Genomic DNA, 18,673 nt, shown 5'->3' with positions numbered 1-18,673 from the left:
AGGATTGGGTCTTTCATGTATACTTTACAAAACGATTTATTTTGAAGTTTGTTCAGGTCATTCACAACATAAACATTTAAACCTAATTTATATATGTTTAAATGAATCATTTTACTATAACTGAGTGTGTATTATGATACTCAGTCATTCAAGATGTTGAGCATTCTAGCCCTGACCCAATAAAATACTTAAGAACATACATAACACTACACATGTACATAGTTGCATTGACTTCCAAAAGAATACTCCTGTGCCTAAAATTAAACAAGCACTTAAATGCTTTTCTACAACAGGTCTAGGGCATTCTGTGTCTTGTAGGACTGAATCCATAATGAGCAGGTAGCCCCTGATCTTGCATTTGATTGCGTGTGGGTGCAGTCTGGCACCTGTGCTATGCAGGATCAAGTAGTTGCAAGATCAGGATGCAAGTAAATTCACATAACACTTCTGCCCTCCCTTGCAAAACCTGATCCTGTATTTATTTTACACACAAAACTCCCCTTGCAGTATATAGCAGTTCTGATTGCATAAAAAAACTGGATCCCTGAACCTGCAAAGACTTACACACATGCTTAACTTTACACAGTGTGAATAGTCCCACTGAAGTCAATGGCACTACTAAATGTGAAAAGTTAAGTATGTGTACAAGTCTTTGCAGGAATGGGTCCTATGATTGGGATCATGATGACCTCTGCTACAAGGATGTTAGTTTTATAAATACATCCACATATTAAATAGCAGTGACATGCAAATATTTGGCTCTGTGTCTTCCAGAAGAGCTTGGTCCACCTCTTCTTAGTTCACCGGTTCTCAAACTGTGGGTTGGGACCCCAAAGTGGGTCAGGGCCCCATTTTAATGGGGTCACCTGGGACAGCATTAGACTCGTTGGGCCCCAGGGCTGAAGCCAAAGCCTGAGTCCTTCAGCCTGGGGCAGCAGGGCTTGGCTTTGCGGTTTCCCCCCACCCCCCAGGGTCACATAATTTTTGTTGTCAGAAGGTGGTCTCAGTGCAATGAAGTTTGAGAACCCCTGTTTTAGTCACACTAAACTCACATACTTTCATGTGAGTTTTGCTTGAATAAGCTGAATTGGGCCTTCAGCAGTACCAGATGAAGAGATATTTCTACTTTATGCTTTTCACCAGATGAGCCACAATCCCTGCAAAGTGGTAAACTTCATTCCTCTGTTCATATCTGAATACTGATCTTCTTATGCAGCTTGTATGCATGCAAGATCCCACGGAATTCAGGATTAAAAGCTGTGTAGTGTCCTTAAGATTTGGCTCACTGGTTTTCGTGTTTAAGATTTGCGGTGAGATGTACATCTTGTGTTCTGGATGAAAAGCAGAGAACTCACAAATAGTACGAGACAAATGAAACAATTTTAAGATAAATTTTTATTGAAAAATTTAAATTGCAATGCTTATCATTTTTATAATTTCACAGTTCTTTTAGCCACGAAACACAGAGATTCTGTTTAAAAAAATCTCTTCTTATTTGTCACTATTCAAAAACCATGTTGTGCCCTGAATAAATGATGATTTTAAAATTCTGGGCTATTCTCCAGAACCCTGGTTCTGCCTGTCTGCCACGGATGGTAGAATCTTCTTGTGTTCTCCAGAAACGGGTTCTAACAACTGAAACTGGAACTTTTCCTACTTAAAATCAACAGCTGCTTTGGCTAGTGATTATCCTTTTCCAAATCTAATACATCAGCTAGTAAACACTGAAGCAACAATTTCCAGTTTGGCATCTTCCCTCTATTTGGCATTTGTCAAGGTACTTTGAATTCACCCATCTTAATAGTACAGCACTTGTCAGTAAGATTTTAAAGAAGAAATCACAACCTCAGAGTTTCCTCGTTACATCAGGAAAATTGAGTTACTCATCTATAATTGTATTTCTTGGAATGAGTCACCTCGTCCATGGCTTCACACTGTCTGATCTTCCCCACATATTGCTGTGTGGATTTAAGAACAGGATAGTTCCAGAGAGGTCTTTGTTTGAGAAGCCGTTAGAATATTACTCAGATGAAGATTGCCTACTGGAAGGGAAATAAAGAGAATTTCTCTCATTGATGACCATGGCAATCCCCTAAATAAGGCTCTGTTAAATCAGCTGAGTTGGGGTAAACAAGGACCCTGTGCTGGTGGTGATAGGCAGTAATTACTGATAAATATCCTAATGGCCGACACCAATCACCAGGAGACACCAGAAACTGGTTGTGGGCATCATTTGCCACAAAACTAAGATACAGTGATACCAGAAAGGAAAAATCCCATACATCAGGTATGAAGATAAACTTAACTGTCATGGCTGCAAGAACCACCTCAAAGATAAACTACATGATTCTGTGACATGCAGCAGGATCTACATTATTAAATGTCTCTTCTAGATGCAAGCGATCATTGGCAGTAGCTAGAGCAGTCTGGTGGTTCTGATCTGACAAAAGCAAGACACTGTGCCAAATGGAAGAGGAGCCATTTGTAATCGAATTACCGTTTGCACACTACTCAGGAGAATGAGATTCTGTTCCCAGCCAGTACCATTCAGGACTTGCTGCATGACCTTGGACAAGTCACAAGTCTTTGTCCTTTTCCAATCTGCAAAATGGGGATCCCGTTATTTAGCTTCCACACATGTTTCTAAAGTATATAGAGTTCTTCAAATATTATTGTTATAAAATGGTGATAATCTGGAGACTAGGGCCGGAAAGTTAAGATTTTAAAGTTAGAGCGTAAAGTATGAAGACTGCATCTTACCTCTCCAGTGGTACTGTCACTGAGACTCCCTGAGTGAGGGAATGAAGGGGGGTCATAAACTCTAAACTAAAAATTGGTCAAAGAAACCACAAGAGGCTGTTGCTGATGTATGTGGAAGAAGTAGACTCCCCTTTTAAGGGTGGTCAGATGTCTTGGCAATGACTATCATAGATCATAATGTTTTTCATACACTGTGAAGAGTAGAGAGATGCTGCAATCTTTTGTAGCAGGTATTTGAATAAAGTGAACTATTCAGAGGGGAAAAAATCTCATCCATAAGTTTATGCTTCAAAAATGAATCCAGCCTTTTCCTTTCTAAGAAAGGAGTTCCTTTCTGGGCACCTGAGAACAGCCTTGTGAGTAGGAGAACTCTGACATTTAATGAGAAATGGCCTGCATCTAGAGAGAATGGCATTTGATTTTAAAAGGATGAAGCCAGAACCAACACTGATGCTGACAATATCCATGGTAGCAGGATTCAGACCTTATATCATTGACTTTTATACCAAAGGTGCTAGCATCAAAGAAGGGAAGATGTCAGGAATATTTATTCTGGAAGATCAAAATTCAAGAGTGTAGAAGCATGGCCCACTGCAACTATCTGCACCAGCTGTGTGAAGCAAAAGCATTGCCCTAAGGAGATGTGACTACTGTGCTAGTGGGATTACTGGGTGGCTTCATAGTCATAAGATTTTGAGGTGGATAATATGGATCATCTTCTGTATGTCACTGTTAGGAGGCAAAAAGAGAGCCACAGAAGTGAAACAAGCCCTGAACTTAACTCCAATGAGCAATAAGGTCATAACAAAATTGATTTAAAGAAAAAACTTGTACAGAGGGTAAGGGAGGAGACAGGTATACTGGGTCTCTAGGAAAAGACAGAGAAAACAGTGCTTGGGAATGACTAGCCACCCAAAAATCATCTCCTTAAATTTTGGAAGAATCCTGGTGACAAAACTAAGCATGGAGTGCTTATACATCAGCATTAGAACCTCTGGACCAAGTTAGATTGGGCCCACCAACATTAGACTCTTGAAATGGGTTTCTCAGTTTTTCCATGTCACCACAGAATGTCAAAATGCCCCAGGCTTTCCTGGCTATATGAGACAGGTTAGACATGGTGTTTTGAATCTCCAACTGGTATTTATTCCAAAGACCACGGGTGAGACTCTGTGCTGTGCACAGCATAGAATTTGCAGCCCAAGGGGACCATGTCACCTTTGCGCCTTCCCAATCCTGGGCTGCTCCAGGGGCTGGAAAGACCAGAGTGGGGGGACTGCGTAAATGATGGCTGACTCCCTGGATTGTCCTATGAGCTGCAGTGATGTCTGGAATTTCCTTAGTGCTGTGTGATGTGGCCCTGCCCCTGACACTCCTCTCTTCCCCAGCCCTGCCCCCAGCATGCCTACTAAGCCAACCTTACATATGTCTTCTGCATTGCCTGTACTAAGGGAATCCTCTTCTGGCTACAGCCAAGGCTTTTAGGGCCCCTTCATGCTACTGCAGCCCGTTAACATGGCATAAAGAAGGGCGGCGAGGTGGTGAGTGTCTCACTCCCTCTAAATAAATGAAAAAGCAACACAAAGGGTGAGGGACTTTTTGGACAGAGTATTGCTGTAGTTTTAAATCAAAATGTGTCTCTTTACACTCCTTTAATAGAATGTTTCTAATACAATTAAATTTTATTTCAGAGCTGAAAGAAAAGTAGCTTATTACAGACTTTCCTGTACAATAGCCAAGCTGCATATTTTGAAAAGATTTTGAATCAGCATATTTCAGTTATCATCACAATAGTCATTCTGTAGACAGAGGACTATTGAGCCTTTATTTGATTCCACTACTTTGCTGGTCTGCCAGTACAAAACCATGTACTTTGTAGAACTGGTTACCTAGCTAGTTAAAAACTGAATGGGCTGCGGATGGCTCTGGTGTCTATATTTTGAAAGTCTGATCAGTTAAAACTATGGTGACAAGCCAGCTGTATTTAAACATTCTGTGGTGAGTTTTTCTTTTCCTCTCCTGTGAACTCCAAAATACATAGTGAATTCCCCTTCTGCAAAACATTACTAAACCTGGTTAACACTCTCACAGATTTGGTACAGATTTTCTTCAGGAATCTTGCCACAGAATTTAGCTAAACTAGTCACAGAGATTGGTCCTGAACTACAACAGAAGTACAGGGGCCTTGGTTATTATCCAATATTCACTAGAAAAGCATTCAGAACACTGGACGTACAAGCAGACATTACAATTAATAAAGGTGAAGAGTCATAGAATCATAGAATATCAGAGTTGGAAGGGACCTCAGGAGTCTATTAAAGTAACGGGATTTAATTATACTAGAGTCTATATACAATGTTAGAATTCCTAATGATCAGTAAAATTATCTGTAAGTTGTTATTTTAAGGGTACTATTATTTAAATGAAAGTGTCAACTAATATTTTTATTGTCTCTTTGGCTCACAAATGCACTAAAATACCATAAACATCATTTAGAACTTCAATAATATATAAATAGGATACATTACAAATGGAAGAAAATACAAGACAACTCTTTAGCATGGTAAATCTCTGCATATAAATAAGCAAATATTTCATATACTTAGAATTGAACAGTTATCTTGCTGTAAAACTGTTACATTTAAATCCTTTTCACAAAGTCATTTAACAATAATATACACAATCTACACAAATTAATCTCTAAAAATACATCAATAATATACCTGTTACAATGACTCTGCTACTATTATCCCCTGATATGACACTAAAGGGGAGATACAACTATCTTACTGGGCGGTGCTTTTAGGATCCATTGTTTTTATATGTGAGAGAAGCACCAACAATAAGGTTTAATGCTGTTAAACATTTTTCTTAGCTCCTAAAGAGAGTCTACATTTTTTAAAATGTTTCTTTACAGCAATTTGCATCTGTTAGAATGATCTGCCGCACATTGTCCACATCATTGACTGTTGAAAGAAAAGTTAGTTCTCTTAAAGTGGAAAACATGCTGTGGCTTAGTTCTAAATTCATTACCATTTATATATATATATATATATACTGTACATAGTTCTTAATTCTCTATTTTAATACTTATTAGTTTCCTGCTGACTATAATAAACAGACTAAAATAAGGATCAATAATACACTTCAAGATAATATATTCTCCTTCATTAAAATAACCTACCAATACATATATGTTTCAGTAACTCATAGGTGCTGGAACTAGGGGTACTGGGGTGTGTGTGTGGGCTACTGCACCCCCTGGCTTGAAATGGTTTCCATCATATACTGGGTTTACAGTTTGGTTCAATGGCTCTCAGCACCCCTTATGGGCCAGTACAAGTTGTTCCAGCACCTCTGCAGTAACCTACAGATTTTTTTGTGTTAGAGTTTTTTAGGAGAGTGGAACATTTAGAAAGGGAATTTCCTTAAAGGGTGTTCTGCAGAACTGGGTAAAAAATAGCCAGTGCTGGAAAACAGTGGACTACAGGAATAAATAGTTTGCCAAGAGTATTACAGATCCTGCCCCAATCTTTCTATTTCTTCAATGAGGAAGTCAATGTCAGACTTAGTTGCCGCTGGGTTTGAGACAACCATTCGGAAGAAGTTGACTTTATCTCCCTGTGGCTGATATCCAACCATTGTGGTACCTGACTCCATCATCAGAGCTTTGATTTTGGGTGCCACCTTTATAATTAAAACAAAACAGGAAAGAAATTTAGAACCTTTTTCCTTTTATTAGTCACCGTATTTCTTAATTTAGAAAAGAGAGCAATTACACCAGAGATAGATGTTTACGTAAAATGTCTGTAGAAAGAAAATGCTTGATTACATATAAGTTATATGTAAATTAGATGTTCAGAATTCTTCCATACTTAATACTCTAAGATGTTATGATTAGCAATGATGTCAACCTAAAAACCATAGCTTATGCAAACAATATTCCGTATTAAGCTACTAATAACATCTTAGAGAACTGGAAGAATTTACAAATCTTAATTTACATGTCACTATTTATTCCTCTGATTAATTATTGGAATTCTTATAGTTTGGACAATGAAAAGTAACAAAGCCAATTTCACTCTGGTTTATAGTCTCATTTTCAACTTCTTGATACTTCAGTATTTGGATAACAAACACTGAAAGTGCATCGTTAACGTTTAAAACGGGTCAGGAAAAGAATTCAGTGGAAAATTTTAACAAACATGAAATTTTTTTTGTCTTTGTAGGAATTTTCAGTGGAAAATTTAGACTTTTTATCAAAAAACAAGGAAAGGAGACACTTTCCATTAACATTTTTGTTTACTCAGAAAACGTTTCTGTCAAAAATTTTGATGGAAAATTTTCAACCAGTCCTACTCTATAAAGAAAACTTTCTACTGGTATTTTTTTTTAAATCATGAAAACATTTGGATTGATTTTACAGCACCATGCAGTTATTACAATTATCTTCTTTATTTTCACTTTCAAAGAAAAAATTCCATCAAAGTCTTAACAGTTGCACGATATCTGTCACTAAAGAGCAGAGCACCTTGTCTTTCCTTGTCTAATTATGGGCCAGATTCTGCCACCCTTACTCATCTTGAATAGTACTCCACATGAATAAGGGTGACACAATTTAGTCTTGTGAAATCGGGGGTCTATCTGAGAAGACACAGTAGAGTACACAGGCAAGTAAAATGATGATTCCCAGAACTACTTCATCTCTGACCTAGCCATTCAGTGTCTATCTCCGGGTGCCATTTGACACTTTTTCCTTGATGTCTCATAATGTCCCATCACCAGCTCACTCTTAACACGAGTGAGCTGGTCAAATCAAACACTTCATCTTTCTTCACAGACTTTTCCCCCTCCCTCTCTTTTCTATCACTCTTGGCAATTCCATTAGTCATCTTTTCCCATAGGTTCACACAAGTAATTTTAATTCCTCTCTGTCCTTCTTTCCCCACAATGATGCTGCCACAAAATCCTGCTGGTTCTTCCTCTACAATATCCCCAGTCTGCCCTCTCCTTTCTATTCTCACCACAAAAAACTCTTGGTCAGGGCCTGATTATTTCATCTTAACAACTGTAATCTCTTTTTGTCTCTTGTATTCTTAACCTCACCCCAATCTTAACTATCCAAAATGCTGCCACCAAAAAATATACTTTAGAAGAACTGGATATGTTCCATGTCTGATTTCAAAAAGAGAAATATAACTTCAGCCCCAATAAGAACAGGAGAGGAAATGTCAAGGTCCAGAGGCCAGTCAATAACATGGAACTCTGGGGTAGAGCTGGTCTGGAATTTTCCAGTGAAATAGGTTTGGAAAATGCTGATTTGTTATACCCAAAGTGTTTCATAGCAATGTATGGGGTTCAACAAACTGACTAACCACCTGCCTGGGTTCCTGCCAGCTCAGCTCAGAGGCAGTCCCACCATGGAGACTGCTCCTGGTCCCAGAGATTCCAGGCTCCTAGTCCCAATGGCTCTCTGGGTTGTTGATTCCCCAGGCTGCAGGAATTGGGCAGCCCAGGGAGCTAGCTGGCCTAGGAGTCTAGAAGCCCTGAGGTTCCTGACCCTAGACAATCTGCATGGTGTGGCTGCCCAAAGACACAGACCCTTGAAAATCTGACAGCTGTGGACTGAAAGGGACATTATTCTTGTCACTTTCACTTCCACCCATCACTGAAAAGCAGCTGTGAAAATGACAAGAATCATGACAATCTCAGTGAGCAGTTGCCAGGGTCCTGCGGGAAATATTTTTGGAAATACCATGTGTTGGCATTTCCAGAACAATGATTTTACGGAATTCCCCTTTCCCCTGCTAAACAGAAATCCCAAATTTCCATCAGCTCTATTTTGGAAACCTGGCTCAGAATCAGACTCATCAATCAGCACATGCAGAGATACGTTATTTTAGATAAATGGAACCCTTTGGCTTACAAATGAAACAATATATTATACATTTAATGTGAGCCGCATACCCTGTGTAGCTTTTCTCTTCTCTCCTCAGAGTCTGGTATGCCCCTGAGACTCTGAGGAATGTACCAGAAACATACATTTGTGTGTTCAGGCTGAAAAAAGAAAAAACAAATACGTAAGTGAATAAACATAAGAAGAAAATATAGATCACCCACACCCATCTCCTGAAGGACAATAAATTGTTATTGAATATTTTATGACAGAAGTGGAGTCCATACATTTTATTAAGGCTGTTAGTTCTATATATTAAGAAACAATAAATTCTGCGTAATATTGCTACTTCAGTGTACTTGCAGCCGCCATCTTGGATTCACTATGCATTGTCCCTTTTACAGTATTCTAGAGTGCTGATGAAGTACGAACATTGTTCAACACTTATGTAATTTTAAGAGGATGTCCCTTCCAAGATTCCAGTGCCAGACAGCCCCCAGTAGTATTCAGTGACATCCTACACAGATGGGTCTGTCTTTTGGTAACTGATTTTCCGCCTCTTAGTAAGTGAAGAGACAAAGTGTGTATCAACCAAGACTTTATACAGAGGCACCAGCAGCAGAGGAGGTAGAAGCTTTCAGAGAACCAGGAGTGACAACCTGAGGAATGTCAGCATGAATAGGCTGTATTAAGGCCATCTTCATACCCTAATCTGAAAAACCAAACCAGTCCCTCTGCACTACATTGTTATGGGAGTCTGGCTTTTTGCTGATAAAGTATTCAGCTTGTGGTCCAATACAGTCCTTTAAGGTGAAAAGAAAAAAGAAAAGAAAAGAAAAGAAAAGAAAACGAGGGGAGGAATCCCTGTGTTCATAATTGAAATCCATACAGAAGTTCAGTATGTGTCTGGATAAAAGTCTGCCCAGATGTCAGTGGCCATGTTGTTCTTTTTCATACGTAACTATGAGCTCTTGAGAAACCTACAGAAATTTCAAGATTGCTCCAAGAAATGTATACAGACTTGGTTTCCAGATGTCAGGTTACATGAAAAATATTTTTGGTCTATGTAATGACTTACCTCTCCATCAAAAACCATCTCAAATTCTTCCCTGTTTTTAATTTTAGTATAGAGGTATTCTGACAATTCCAGACATTTGTTGATCTGATTTTCAAATCCTACTGTACCCTATTTTAAAAAGAAAATGTTTTATTAGTTAAAAAAGTTTCCCCTCTTTTCTTGTACCATCTGGTCATCTCTAGTAATTAGGTTTGGACAGAAAATAAAATATGTAACAGGATTATCATTTTGCAAGTTAAAGGATGACCACAGAAATAAATAATACTTTTAGTGCAACTTATTTTGTAAATAGTGAAATTCACATGGTTAAATGCGACCTACAAAAGAATTACTATTTTGTTTGTGCACTATTTTGTTTTTAAAAGAACTTTATTTATGGTGATAAATAAAAATAAATAAATAAATAAATGAATAGAGGTCTTTTTAAATTTTTAAAGAAGATTAATTTTTCAGGGTTTTTCTTTTGCCTTCAAAATATCAGGAATATTAAATCTTGGCTCCTCTGTTTTTGCTGGAGGACTAGAGAACTGGGGACAGTTTTAAATCTTTTCTCCCAGCTGTTTGTCAGGAATTTGCATTAAGAAAAGCAAGCTAGAAAGCAAATAAAGAGTTTTAAATAGTTTGACTGAAAATCCCTTTCCCCACTCCATTGCTCAATTTTCCAGCTGGTCTTTTGTAATGTCATAATCCCACCCATTCTCCAATCCTCCAAACAAACAAACAAACAAACAAACAAAAACAACCCTGGAAAAATAAAGCTTTAAAAAAATCCAGACCACCTTTGTGCTTCATTGAAAAGGTAAATAAGGGCATGTACACATTTTTTCCCCCTCTTGCAGGTCACATTTCAGCACCGGTGAAGCCCTTAATGCCACCCTCATTATGCATTTGTGGTGCAGGTTCTCTGCACTGGGATAAAATTCACACTGAAAGAATATTTGCAAGATGATTCAAGGGCTTAAATAAATATCGCATTAAACCCACTGTCTATTTTGGAGGCAAATTTGTGCTCATTTTTGGCAGCTGCTAATGCTGGAAGAAAAACCTCCACAGCTTCCAATGTCTCATTTTCCCAAAAAATGACCCAAAGGCAGTTGTTGCAATATAACATCCAATTTACTAGAAGTGGGTCCAACCCAAAACCTCAGAGCTGAAAGCTTTGAGAAAGTCTGCCTCTATAAAAGGCCCAGACCAAAATGCTGACTTTGAGCGCCTCAATTTTTGCAGAAATTTGAATTTCTTCAGTTGAATTTTGTGGTGTGGTCTGGGGACTACAATTTGTTTTAATAAAGTATCACAAACATCCTACTCCACTTCTGAAGTGCAAAGATGGCCGTATCCAGGGGTGAAAGTAAGTTAGAGGACTTACCGGTACGCGGGAGTCCTGAGCAGGGGGTGCGGCCTCAACCGGAAGAGACAGAGCCTTAAATCCCCAGGCCCTTTAAATCCTGATTTAAAGGGCCAGGGCTCCAGCTGCGGTAGTGGCGTCTGGGAGCCCGGGGCCCTTTAAATCACCCCTGAGCTACCAGCTGCAGAGGAGGCTGGGAGCCCCGGGGCTCGGGGGTGATTTAAAGGGCCCGGGCTCCAGCTGCCGCTACCACAGCGGAGCCCTGGGCACTTTAAATCCCTGAGGAGCCCTGGAGGCTCCCGGCTGCCACCAAGCTTTAAAGGGCCTGGGGCTCTGCTGTGGTAGCAGCTGCCGGAGCCCCGAGCCCTTTAAATCCCCGTCTGAGCCCTGCTGCCCGAGCCCTGGCGTAGTTGTGGCCCGGCTCCATTGGGGATTTAAAGGGCCCTGGGGCTCCAGCCGCCGCTACCCCAGGCCTTCGGCAGCAGGGCTCCGGCGGGGATTTAAAGGGCTGGGGCAGTAGTGGTGGCTGGAGCTCCGGGGCTCTTTAAATCCCCGCCAGAGCCCCCCACCCCTACCCCAGGGCTCGGGCAGCAGGGCTCAGGCAGGGATTTAAAGGGCTTGGGGCTCCAGCCACCGCTACCGCCCCGGCCCTTTAAATCCCCTCCGGAGCCCCGCCGCCGCTATTCCAGGGCTTCGGCAGCAGGGCTCAGGCAGGGATTTAAAGGGCCCCAGAAGGGTAGCGGGGGCTGGAGCTCCTGGGCCCTTTAAATCCCCGCCAGAGCCCCGCCACTGCCGCTACCCCAGGGCTTCGGCAGCAGGGCTCAGGCAGGGATTTAAAGGGCCCCAGAAGGGTAGCGGGGGCTGGAGCTCCTGGGCCCTTTAAATCCCCGCCAGAGCCCCGCCACTGCCGCTACCCCAGGGCTTCGGCAGCAGGGCTCAGGCAGGGATTTAAAGGGCCCCAGAAGGGTAGCAGGGGCTGGAGCTCCGGGGCCCTTTAAATCCCCGCCAGAGCCCCGCCACTGCCGCTCCCCAGGGCTCGGGCAGCAGGGCTCAGGCCAGGATTTAAAGGGCCCCGGGGCGGTAGCGGCAGCTGGAGCCCCAAGCCCTTTAAATCCCCACCTGAGCCCTGTTGCCCAAGCCCTGGGGTAGGGGTGGGGGGCTCTGGCAGGGATTTAAAGAGACCTGGAGCTCCAGCCACCGCTACTGCCCCGGCCCTTTAAATCCCCGCCAGAGCCCTGCCGCTGCTACCCCGGGGCTCGGGCAGCAGGGCTCAGACCGGGATTTAAAGGGCCCCGGGGCAGTAGCAGTGGCTGGAGCTCCGGGGCCCTTTAAATCCCCGCCACAGCCCCGCCACCGCTACCCCAGGGCTTTAAATTGCCCTTTTGGAAAGCCGGTCCTGGTACGGCGCACCGGCTCTTACCGGTACGCCGTACTGGGGCGTACCAGCTTACTTTCACCTCTGGCCATATCACATTATTGCTTAGATGTAAGCTTGTTGGGGCTGAAGACTCTTTATGTTCTTGTACAGCACCTATTACATTGGGTTTCTGTTCCATGACTGGGACTCCTAGGCACTAAAAAATGCAAATAATAAATAGTAATAATATTAAACAAAACAGTCTTCCTCCTATTCTCCCTCTCTGCACCATTGACTGGCAGTCAAATTCTTCACACACCACACTGGTGCTCTAGCCTCTCTTTGATAAGCAGGGGAGGATTTTGCACTTCACACCTGTTCTATATTCATGCTTGATTTTGGTGTGCTAAATGGCTCTCAACCATGGGTGTCCGGTGAACTGGAGGTTGGGGAGGCTAGCCCCCGGCGGCTCCCCTTCTGCCCGAGGCCCCACCCATCCCCTCTCCCCTCATGCGCCCCTCCCCCGCAGGAGCTCAGAGCACCCCCATTGCAGCCCCCGGCCCCAGCCCTGGGCCACCCAAGTGCCCCCAGTCCTGGGGGGCCCAGCGGCACAGCAGCAGTGCCTCCAGCCCTGGAATGCCAGGCGGCGTGGTCTCAGTGCCCCTGCCCCAGAACACTGGGCAGCCAGGAGGTGCGGTCCGAGCTCCAGGTGGGCGGCGCACCTCTGGCCCCAGTGCCAGCTGCCCCGAGTCCCAGTGGCAGGCCGTTCCGTCCCAGCCCCAGCCAGCCTGGGCCATGGAAGAGCGCCAGAAACTGCAGGAGGGGGTCTGGGGGCAGAGTCTGGGTGAAGCCATGCCAGGCTGTTTGGGGACGCACAGTCTCCCCTGGCCTATGATACCCGCTTGCCCATGCTCTCAGCCACAAAAGAAAATGTTTGTAGTGAGGTTAGCTGCCAAGAGAGGGCCAGGGTGTGGACTGCTGATTTTGTTGAAGAAAGCCAAAGGCAATAAAACACATGCTAGACTGATTTTTAGAAGGCCAACTGATCTATGGGTGACTCAGGGTTGACAGGGTTCTGTAGTCAGTAAATGGTGATTAGTACGATACATATAATATTTTCAAGTTATGGGTCACAGTCCAATTTTAATGAATCGTAGGTGGATTTATGCCCTGGGCCTGCAGCTCCAAAAGGGTTTGATTTGGAGAAAGAACAGGTACTCAGTGTATTCAGAACTGCCACCAAATCTGTGTTGGATACCACAGTAATTGGAAAAATGAACACAAGAAAAGATAATTTAGGATGTTCTAATAATTCTTCATGCTTTTGCAAATCTGAATGTTAATATTTTGTTCAGTTGTATTTCCTTTGCTGCAGTATTTTTAAAGACACTCTGATGACTCAGAGAAAACTTTGAAAAAATATTTTGTTTAAAAAACAAAAATAGAGATGCATACTTGTTATTTGATTCCCTCATTTTTTAATATTAAAGAAATTTATAGTAAAAATTAGCTTTTATTCATCAGAGGTTATGTGCTGCTTAATCCTCCTCTGAAGTCAAAATTCTCTTTATATGACTTTAGAGTGTGCCATAGCAATAATTATGATTTAATAAAGGATTAGATTGTGGCCACCTTATCAACTGAATCACGCATTTGGGTAATTTTGCCTGACTGAGCGCTACAGGAATGGCCACAGAGTATCACAATTTCATGTAGCAAAATAGAGAGCAAGAAAGTAGTAGTATTAACAGGAAGAAATGTGTTTACCTGCAAATTTGGGCCCCGATCCCACAAACACTTATGCACGTGCTCAACATTAGCCACATGAGAAGCCACATTGACGTCATTGTTATTAATGTTAAGCATGAGCCTAAGTGTTTGCTGTCTCAGGGCCTTGGGAACCAATCCTGCTGTCCTTTGTCAGGCAAAGCTCTTCACAGAACCAAACTTTGTTTTCTAAGTTTTCCATAAAGTCCAAACAACTCTTCTAAAGAAACAACGTAAGTATTTTCTCTATTATATACACACAAATTAAATATATTTCTGAGTCATTTTAATTGGACATTTATTGTTTACCTTAGCTTTCCACATCAACCAGAATTTGAAAATGTCCACATGACGACCACATTGTATTGCTTTATCTCCAGTGTCATAGGATATATCATATTGTTTATCTTGCTGGAACAGATATCCGGCACACATCTGATTGCAACCCTGAAGTAGACCCTATGATGAAAAAGCGAATATGTATAACACATATGTAAATATATCCATTGAATATATACAAAACATACATATATTATAGAAAAATTGTACTTTTAGGGACCAAATTTTCAGATACTGACCTGATTTTGAGGGCACAAGCTGTAGACACAATTTTGTGCTCTCAAGCTGATCATTTAGATGTCTAAGTTCCTGATTATTCAAGCAATGAAGTTGCATGCATATCACACTGAGACATTACATGCATATCACACAGAGATAAAAATAAGTTTTAACAATACTTAAAAAAATATTACTGAAAATGCCAGGCTAAATGTATTTGAATTCTTAGTATTCCAAACAAATGTTTCCTGCCTTATACTCCTGGATTCTAGAATATGAGACTACTGTTTCTTAGAAAATAAGACTTTTCGGAGAATCATAAAATACTAGGGTTGGAAGAGACCTCAGGAGGTCATCTAGTCCAATCCCCTGCTCAAAGCAGGACCAACACCCACTAAATCATCCCAGCCAGGGCTTTGTCAAGCCAGGCCTTAAAAACTCTGAGGATGGAGATTCCACCACCTCCCTGAGTAACCCATTCCAGTGCTTCACCACCCTCCTAGTGAAACAATGTTTCCTAATATCCAACCTAGACCTCCCACACCGCAACTTGACACCGTTGTTCCTTGTTCTGTCATCTGCCACCACTGAGAACAGCCTAGCTCCATCCTCTTTGGAACTCCCCTTCAGGTAGTTGAAGGCTGCTATCAAATCCCCCCTCACTCTTCTCTTCTGTAGACTAAATAACCCCAGTTCCCTCAGTCTCTCCTCGTAAATCATGTGCCCCAGTCCCCTAATCATTTTTGTTGCCCTCCACTGGACTCTCTCCAATTTGTCCACATCCCTTCTGTAGTGGGGGGACCAAAACTGGACGCAATACTCCAGGTGTGGCCTCCCCAGTGCCGAGTAGAGGGGAATAATCACTTCCCTTGATCTGCTGGCAGTGCTCCTACTAATGCAGCCCAACATGCCATTGGCCTTCTTGGCAACAAGGGCACCCTGCTGACTCACATCCAGCTTCTCGTCCACTGTAATCCCCAGGTTCTTTTCTGCAGAACTGCTGCTTAGCCAGTCAGTCCCTAGCCTGTAGCAGTGCATGGGATTCTTCCTTCCTAAGTGCAGGACTCTGCACTTGTCCTTGTTGAACCACATCAGATTTCTTTTGGCCCAATCCTCCAATTTGTCTAGGTCACTCTGCACCCTATCCCTATCTACCTCTCCCCCCAGCTTAGTTCATCTGCGAACTTGCTGAGGTGCAATTAATCATATCATCCAGATAATTAGTGAGAGTTAATTGGTTGAGAGTTAATTTTTCATTGTCATTTTCTTTGTTGTTATATGTTTATACTGAACTGTGAGACTGAGTAAGCTTGTTCTGGTGCATAAATTAACTTAAAATGTGGAGGAAGGCTTCAACTCCATTTAGGGCCCAGCTCTGGTACTACTAAACATCAGTAATAAGTCTGAGCATAACTGGGTCCATACTAGACACATGCTGCTTTTACAATGAAAAGAAAAAGAACTGTTCCACTTCTTCACTAGCTCGATTAGTAATACTATTTTTCCTTAACTGCATATGATCTACACAAAAATATGAAGAGAAACCAAAGTTCTCATGTTCTGAGTTATCATATTAAGAATGTATACTATACTTTCATCTTTAGATCTCAAAGCACTTTACAAAGGAAGGCAATTATCCCCATTTTATGTTGGGGAAACTGAGGCACCGAGCGATGATGTGATTTGCCAAGGTCACCCAGCAGGTCATGGCATGACTAGAACTGAGGCCTTCCAAGTTCCACTCTTGTGATCTATGCAGTAGACCAGTGTTTCTTAACCTTTTTGATGCCAGGGACCAGCTTGCTGCCTTCCTAAACTGTGTCAGTGAGCTCTCGGGACCAGTGCCAGTCCACGGGACTGTTCGTTGAGAAAAGTTGCATTAGAGACTAGACCACACTGCCTCTCTAAATAACCATTTCTGAGAGTGGTAGTTAGACAAGTTAATGGAAATTAGAAAGATTAAAATGTCCTGCTCATAGATGATAATGTTCACATATTGAAAGAGAAATATTTGAATTCTAATCCTGCTCCCACTGATGACAAAGGCAAAACTTTGAGGATCCTAAAATTGCTTCTGGAGTAGAACTAAAAGTAATGTGGCTACTTTCCAGCAAGATTTTAAACTCTTAAGCCACTTGTGCAATGCAAAATGTTTGCTGTTTATTTTTAAAGCCTAATGTTTGTCCAATTATCAAGTCACAGGGTGGATGTACAATGTTTTATAAAAACACAGGGCCAGATCCTCAGCTGGTATACATCAGAATGACTCCACTGACATCACTGAAGCTATCTGAGGATCTTGCCCTGTAGTGTTTACTGTGTTAACCAAAAGCTGAAAAAGGAAAAAGTACTTCCCTCCTCCTCCAAATAAAACAAACATAAATCTACCCAACTCTTCCCATCAGAAAGAAGCCTACAAAGAAACATACCTTGCAGCATGCCCTAAAAAACTCATGGCTCATTTCACTACTTGTTCTATTGCAAGACTATCAAACAATATAAAACAGACCTTTTCCCGAATCAGAATGGCTGAACATTGTAACAAAACTCCCATCATCTTGTGTGGATTCCATGTGACCGAATTGGCTCTGCAAAAGAATTATGCCCTCAGAGTAGATATGGAAAACAAAGATAAACTTACACCAGTGTAAAGCCAGTGTAAGTGACAACAGAATTGTCATAAACAGGTTAGCTGTTTTGCCTAATTGATGTAACTATGGAGGGTATCGGTGTCTTTGATGTCACCTTTCCCAGATGTGCTGCCTAGGAAAGCAGTTCTTCCAGGGTTGATATTACTGTGTCAGACAATAGTGATTACTTGATATTGTAATTAATGTCAACTAATTAGTGTCAAACTATGCTGATTACTTGATATTGTAACTTTATTCCCAGAAGAATCATCTTCTGGAGACAGCACTAACAGGAATAACAAAACCAGCATGACAGCTTCGATTAGTTCAAAGTATCTGCAGGTGGGCAGGGAATTAAGGAGACATTCTCACACACCAGGTATCTAGAGTTCTTTGCTAAATGGCTGGTGCTGTTATAGTCCTCCAGTAGGGAAAAGAAGCTGCTAATTCTTACCCACTTTTCCAGCTAAAGCTCTAATGGATCTTTTTCTTGTTATTTTGTCAGACATATAGGTTGTTAAGAGGCTATAAAACTCTTTACAGTGCATGCCAAACATATAATGTATAAACTTTTTAGGCTGAAGAGTCAATGAATATGCAAGATCAGTTAATTTACTTGCCAAGCAGGTGAGATGTCCTGTGTTTTAAACACACTATCCTAGATAGTTTCATAGTGTTGCTAGAAGAAATGTCCCAACATTTTGCTGCTACTGTCCTCTCCATTCCATCTTATTAACTACTGAATATCCCCTTGTGTAACTATGTATTTTAGATTCTTTAAAGAAGGAAAGTATATAGTATGGGTGAGATTTTTCATGGTGTTTGCCTGGGTGCACACAGGGTGCGGAAGGACAATTCAAAGAGTCATTCTCTTTTCTTGCATCCCCCTCTCAAGAGCCAGAAATAATCATAGTCCCTGCATTCTGGGGAGAACAGTGACTGGTCCACCCTAGTGGCCACAAATGGAGCAGCTATGCCCTCTGCTACCAGAGCTATCTCAGGGATGGAGAATGAAGCACATCCACCAAAGGAATAGGACAGCATGTGTGGTCACCCTGCACCTTTGGGAACTCATAGTCCCTCCAGGAACCCCTCTTTGGGTAATGCAGTCCGATACAGGCCCCGCATGCACACAGCACAATCTGGACTCTTTACATAGAAACCAGACTGTGTGGGATGTGATTTTTTCCAAAAAAGTTCAATGACATATTAGAAGAAACATTTAGGAAGTAGAATTTATTTGTTATATTTTCAAATTTCAAAATTTTAAATTTTCCAT

The 18,673-nt window shown here is 41.8% G+C and overlaps 1 protein-coding gene across 2 annotated transcripts in view; it reads right to left on the bottom strand.

Annotated features, from left to right (window-relative positions):
- Positions 1-1,420: 1,420 nt before the first annotated feature.
- The window catches only part of GAD1 (glutamate decarboxylase 1), a 46,604-nt gene continuing 29,351 nt past the window's right edge, over positions 1,421-18,673 (bottom strand). For both annotated transcript variants that reach the window (XM_074967536.1, XM_074967535.1), the window contains exons 13-17: positions 17,274-17,352; positions 14,516-14,665; positions 9,735-9,842; positions 8,728-8,817; positions 1,421-6,447 (exon numbers count right to left, since the gene is read on the bottom strand). In XM_074967536.1, coding sequence (XP_074823637.1) covers positions 6,274-6,447; positions 8,728-8,817; positions 9,735-9,842; positions 14,516-14,665; positions 17,274-17,352 — 601 coding nt within the window. In that variant the 3' untranslated portion in view covers positions 1,421-6,273. The remainder of the gene's footprint in view (positions 6,448-8,727; positions 8,818-9,734; positions 9,843-14,515; positions 14,666-17,273; positions 17,353-18,673) is intronic.

This window comes from Natator depressus, chromosome 11 (assembly GCF_965152275.1).
Source record: "Natator depressus isolate rNatDep1 chromosome 11, rNatDep2.hap1, whole genome shotgun sequence".
NCBI classification, from domain to species: Eukaryota; Metazoa; Chordata; order Testudines; family Cheloniidae; genus Natator; species Natator depressus.
Note: the sequence above shows the minus strand (reverse complement) of the source record. Positions and strands in the feature narration are given on the sequence as shown.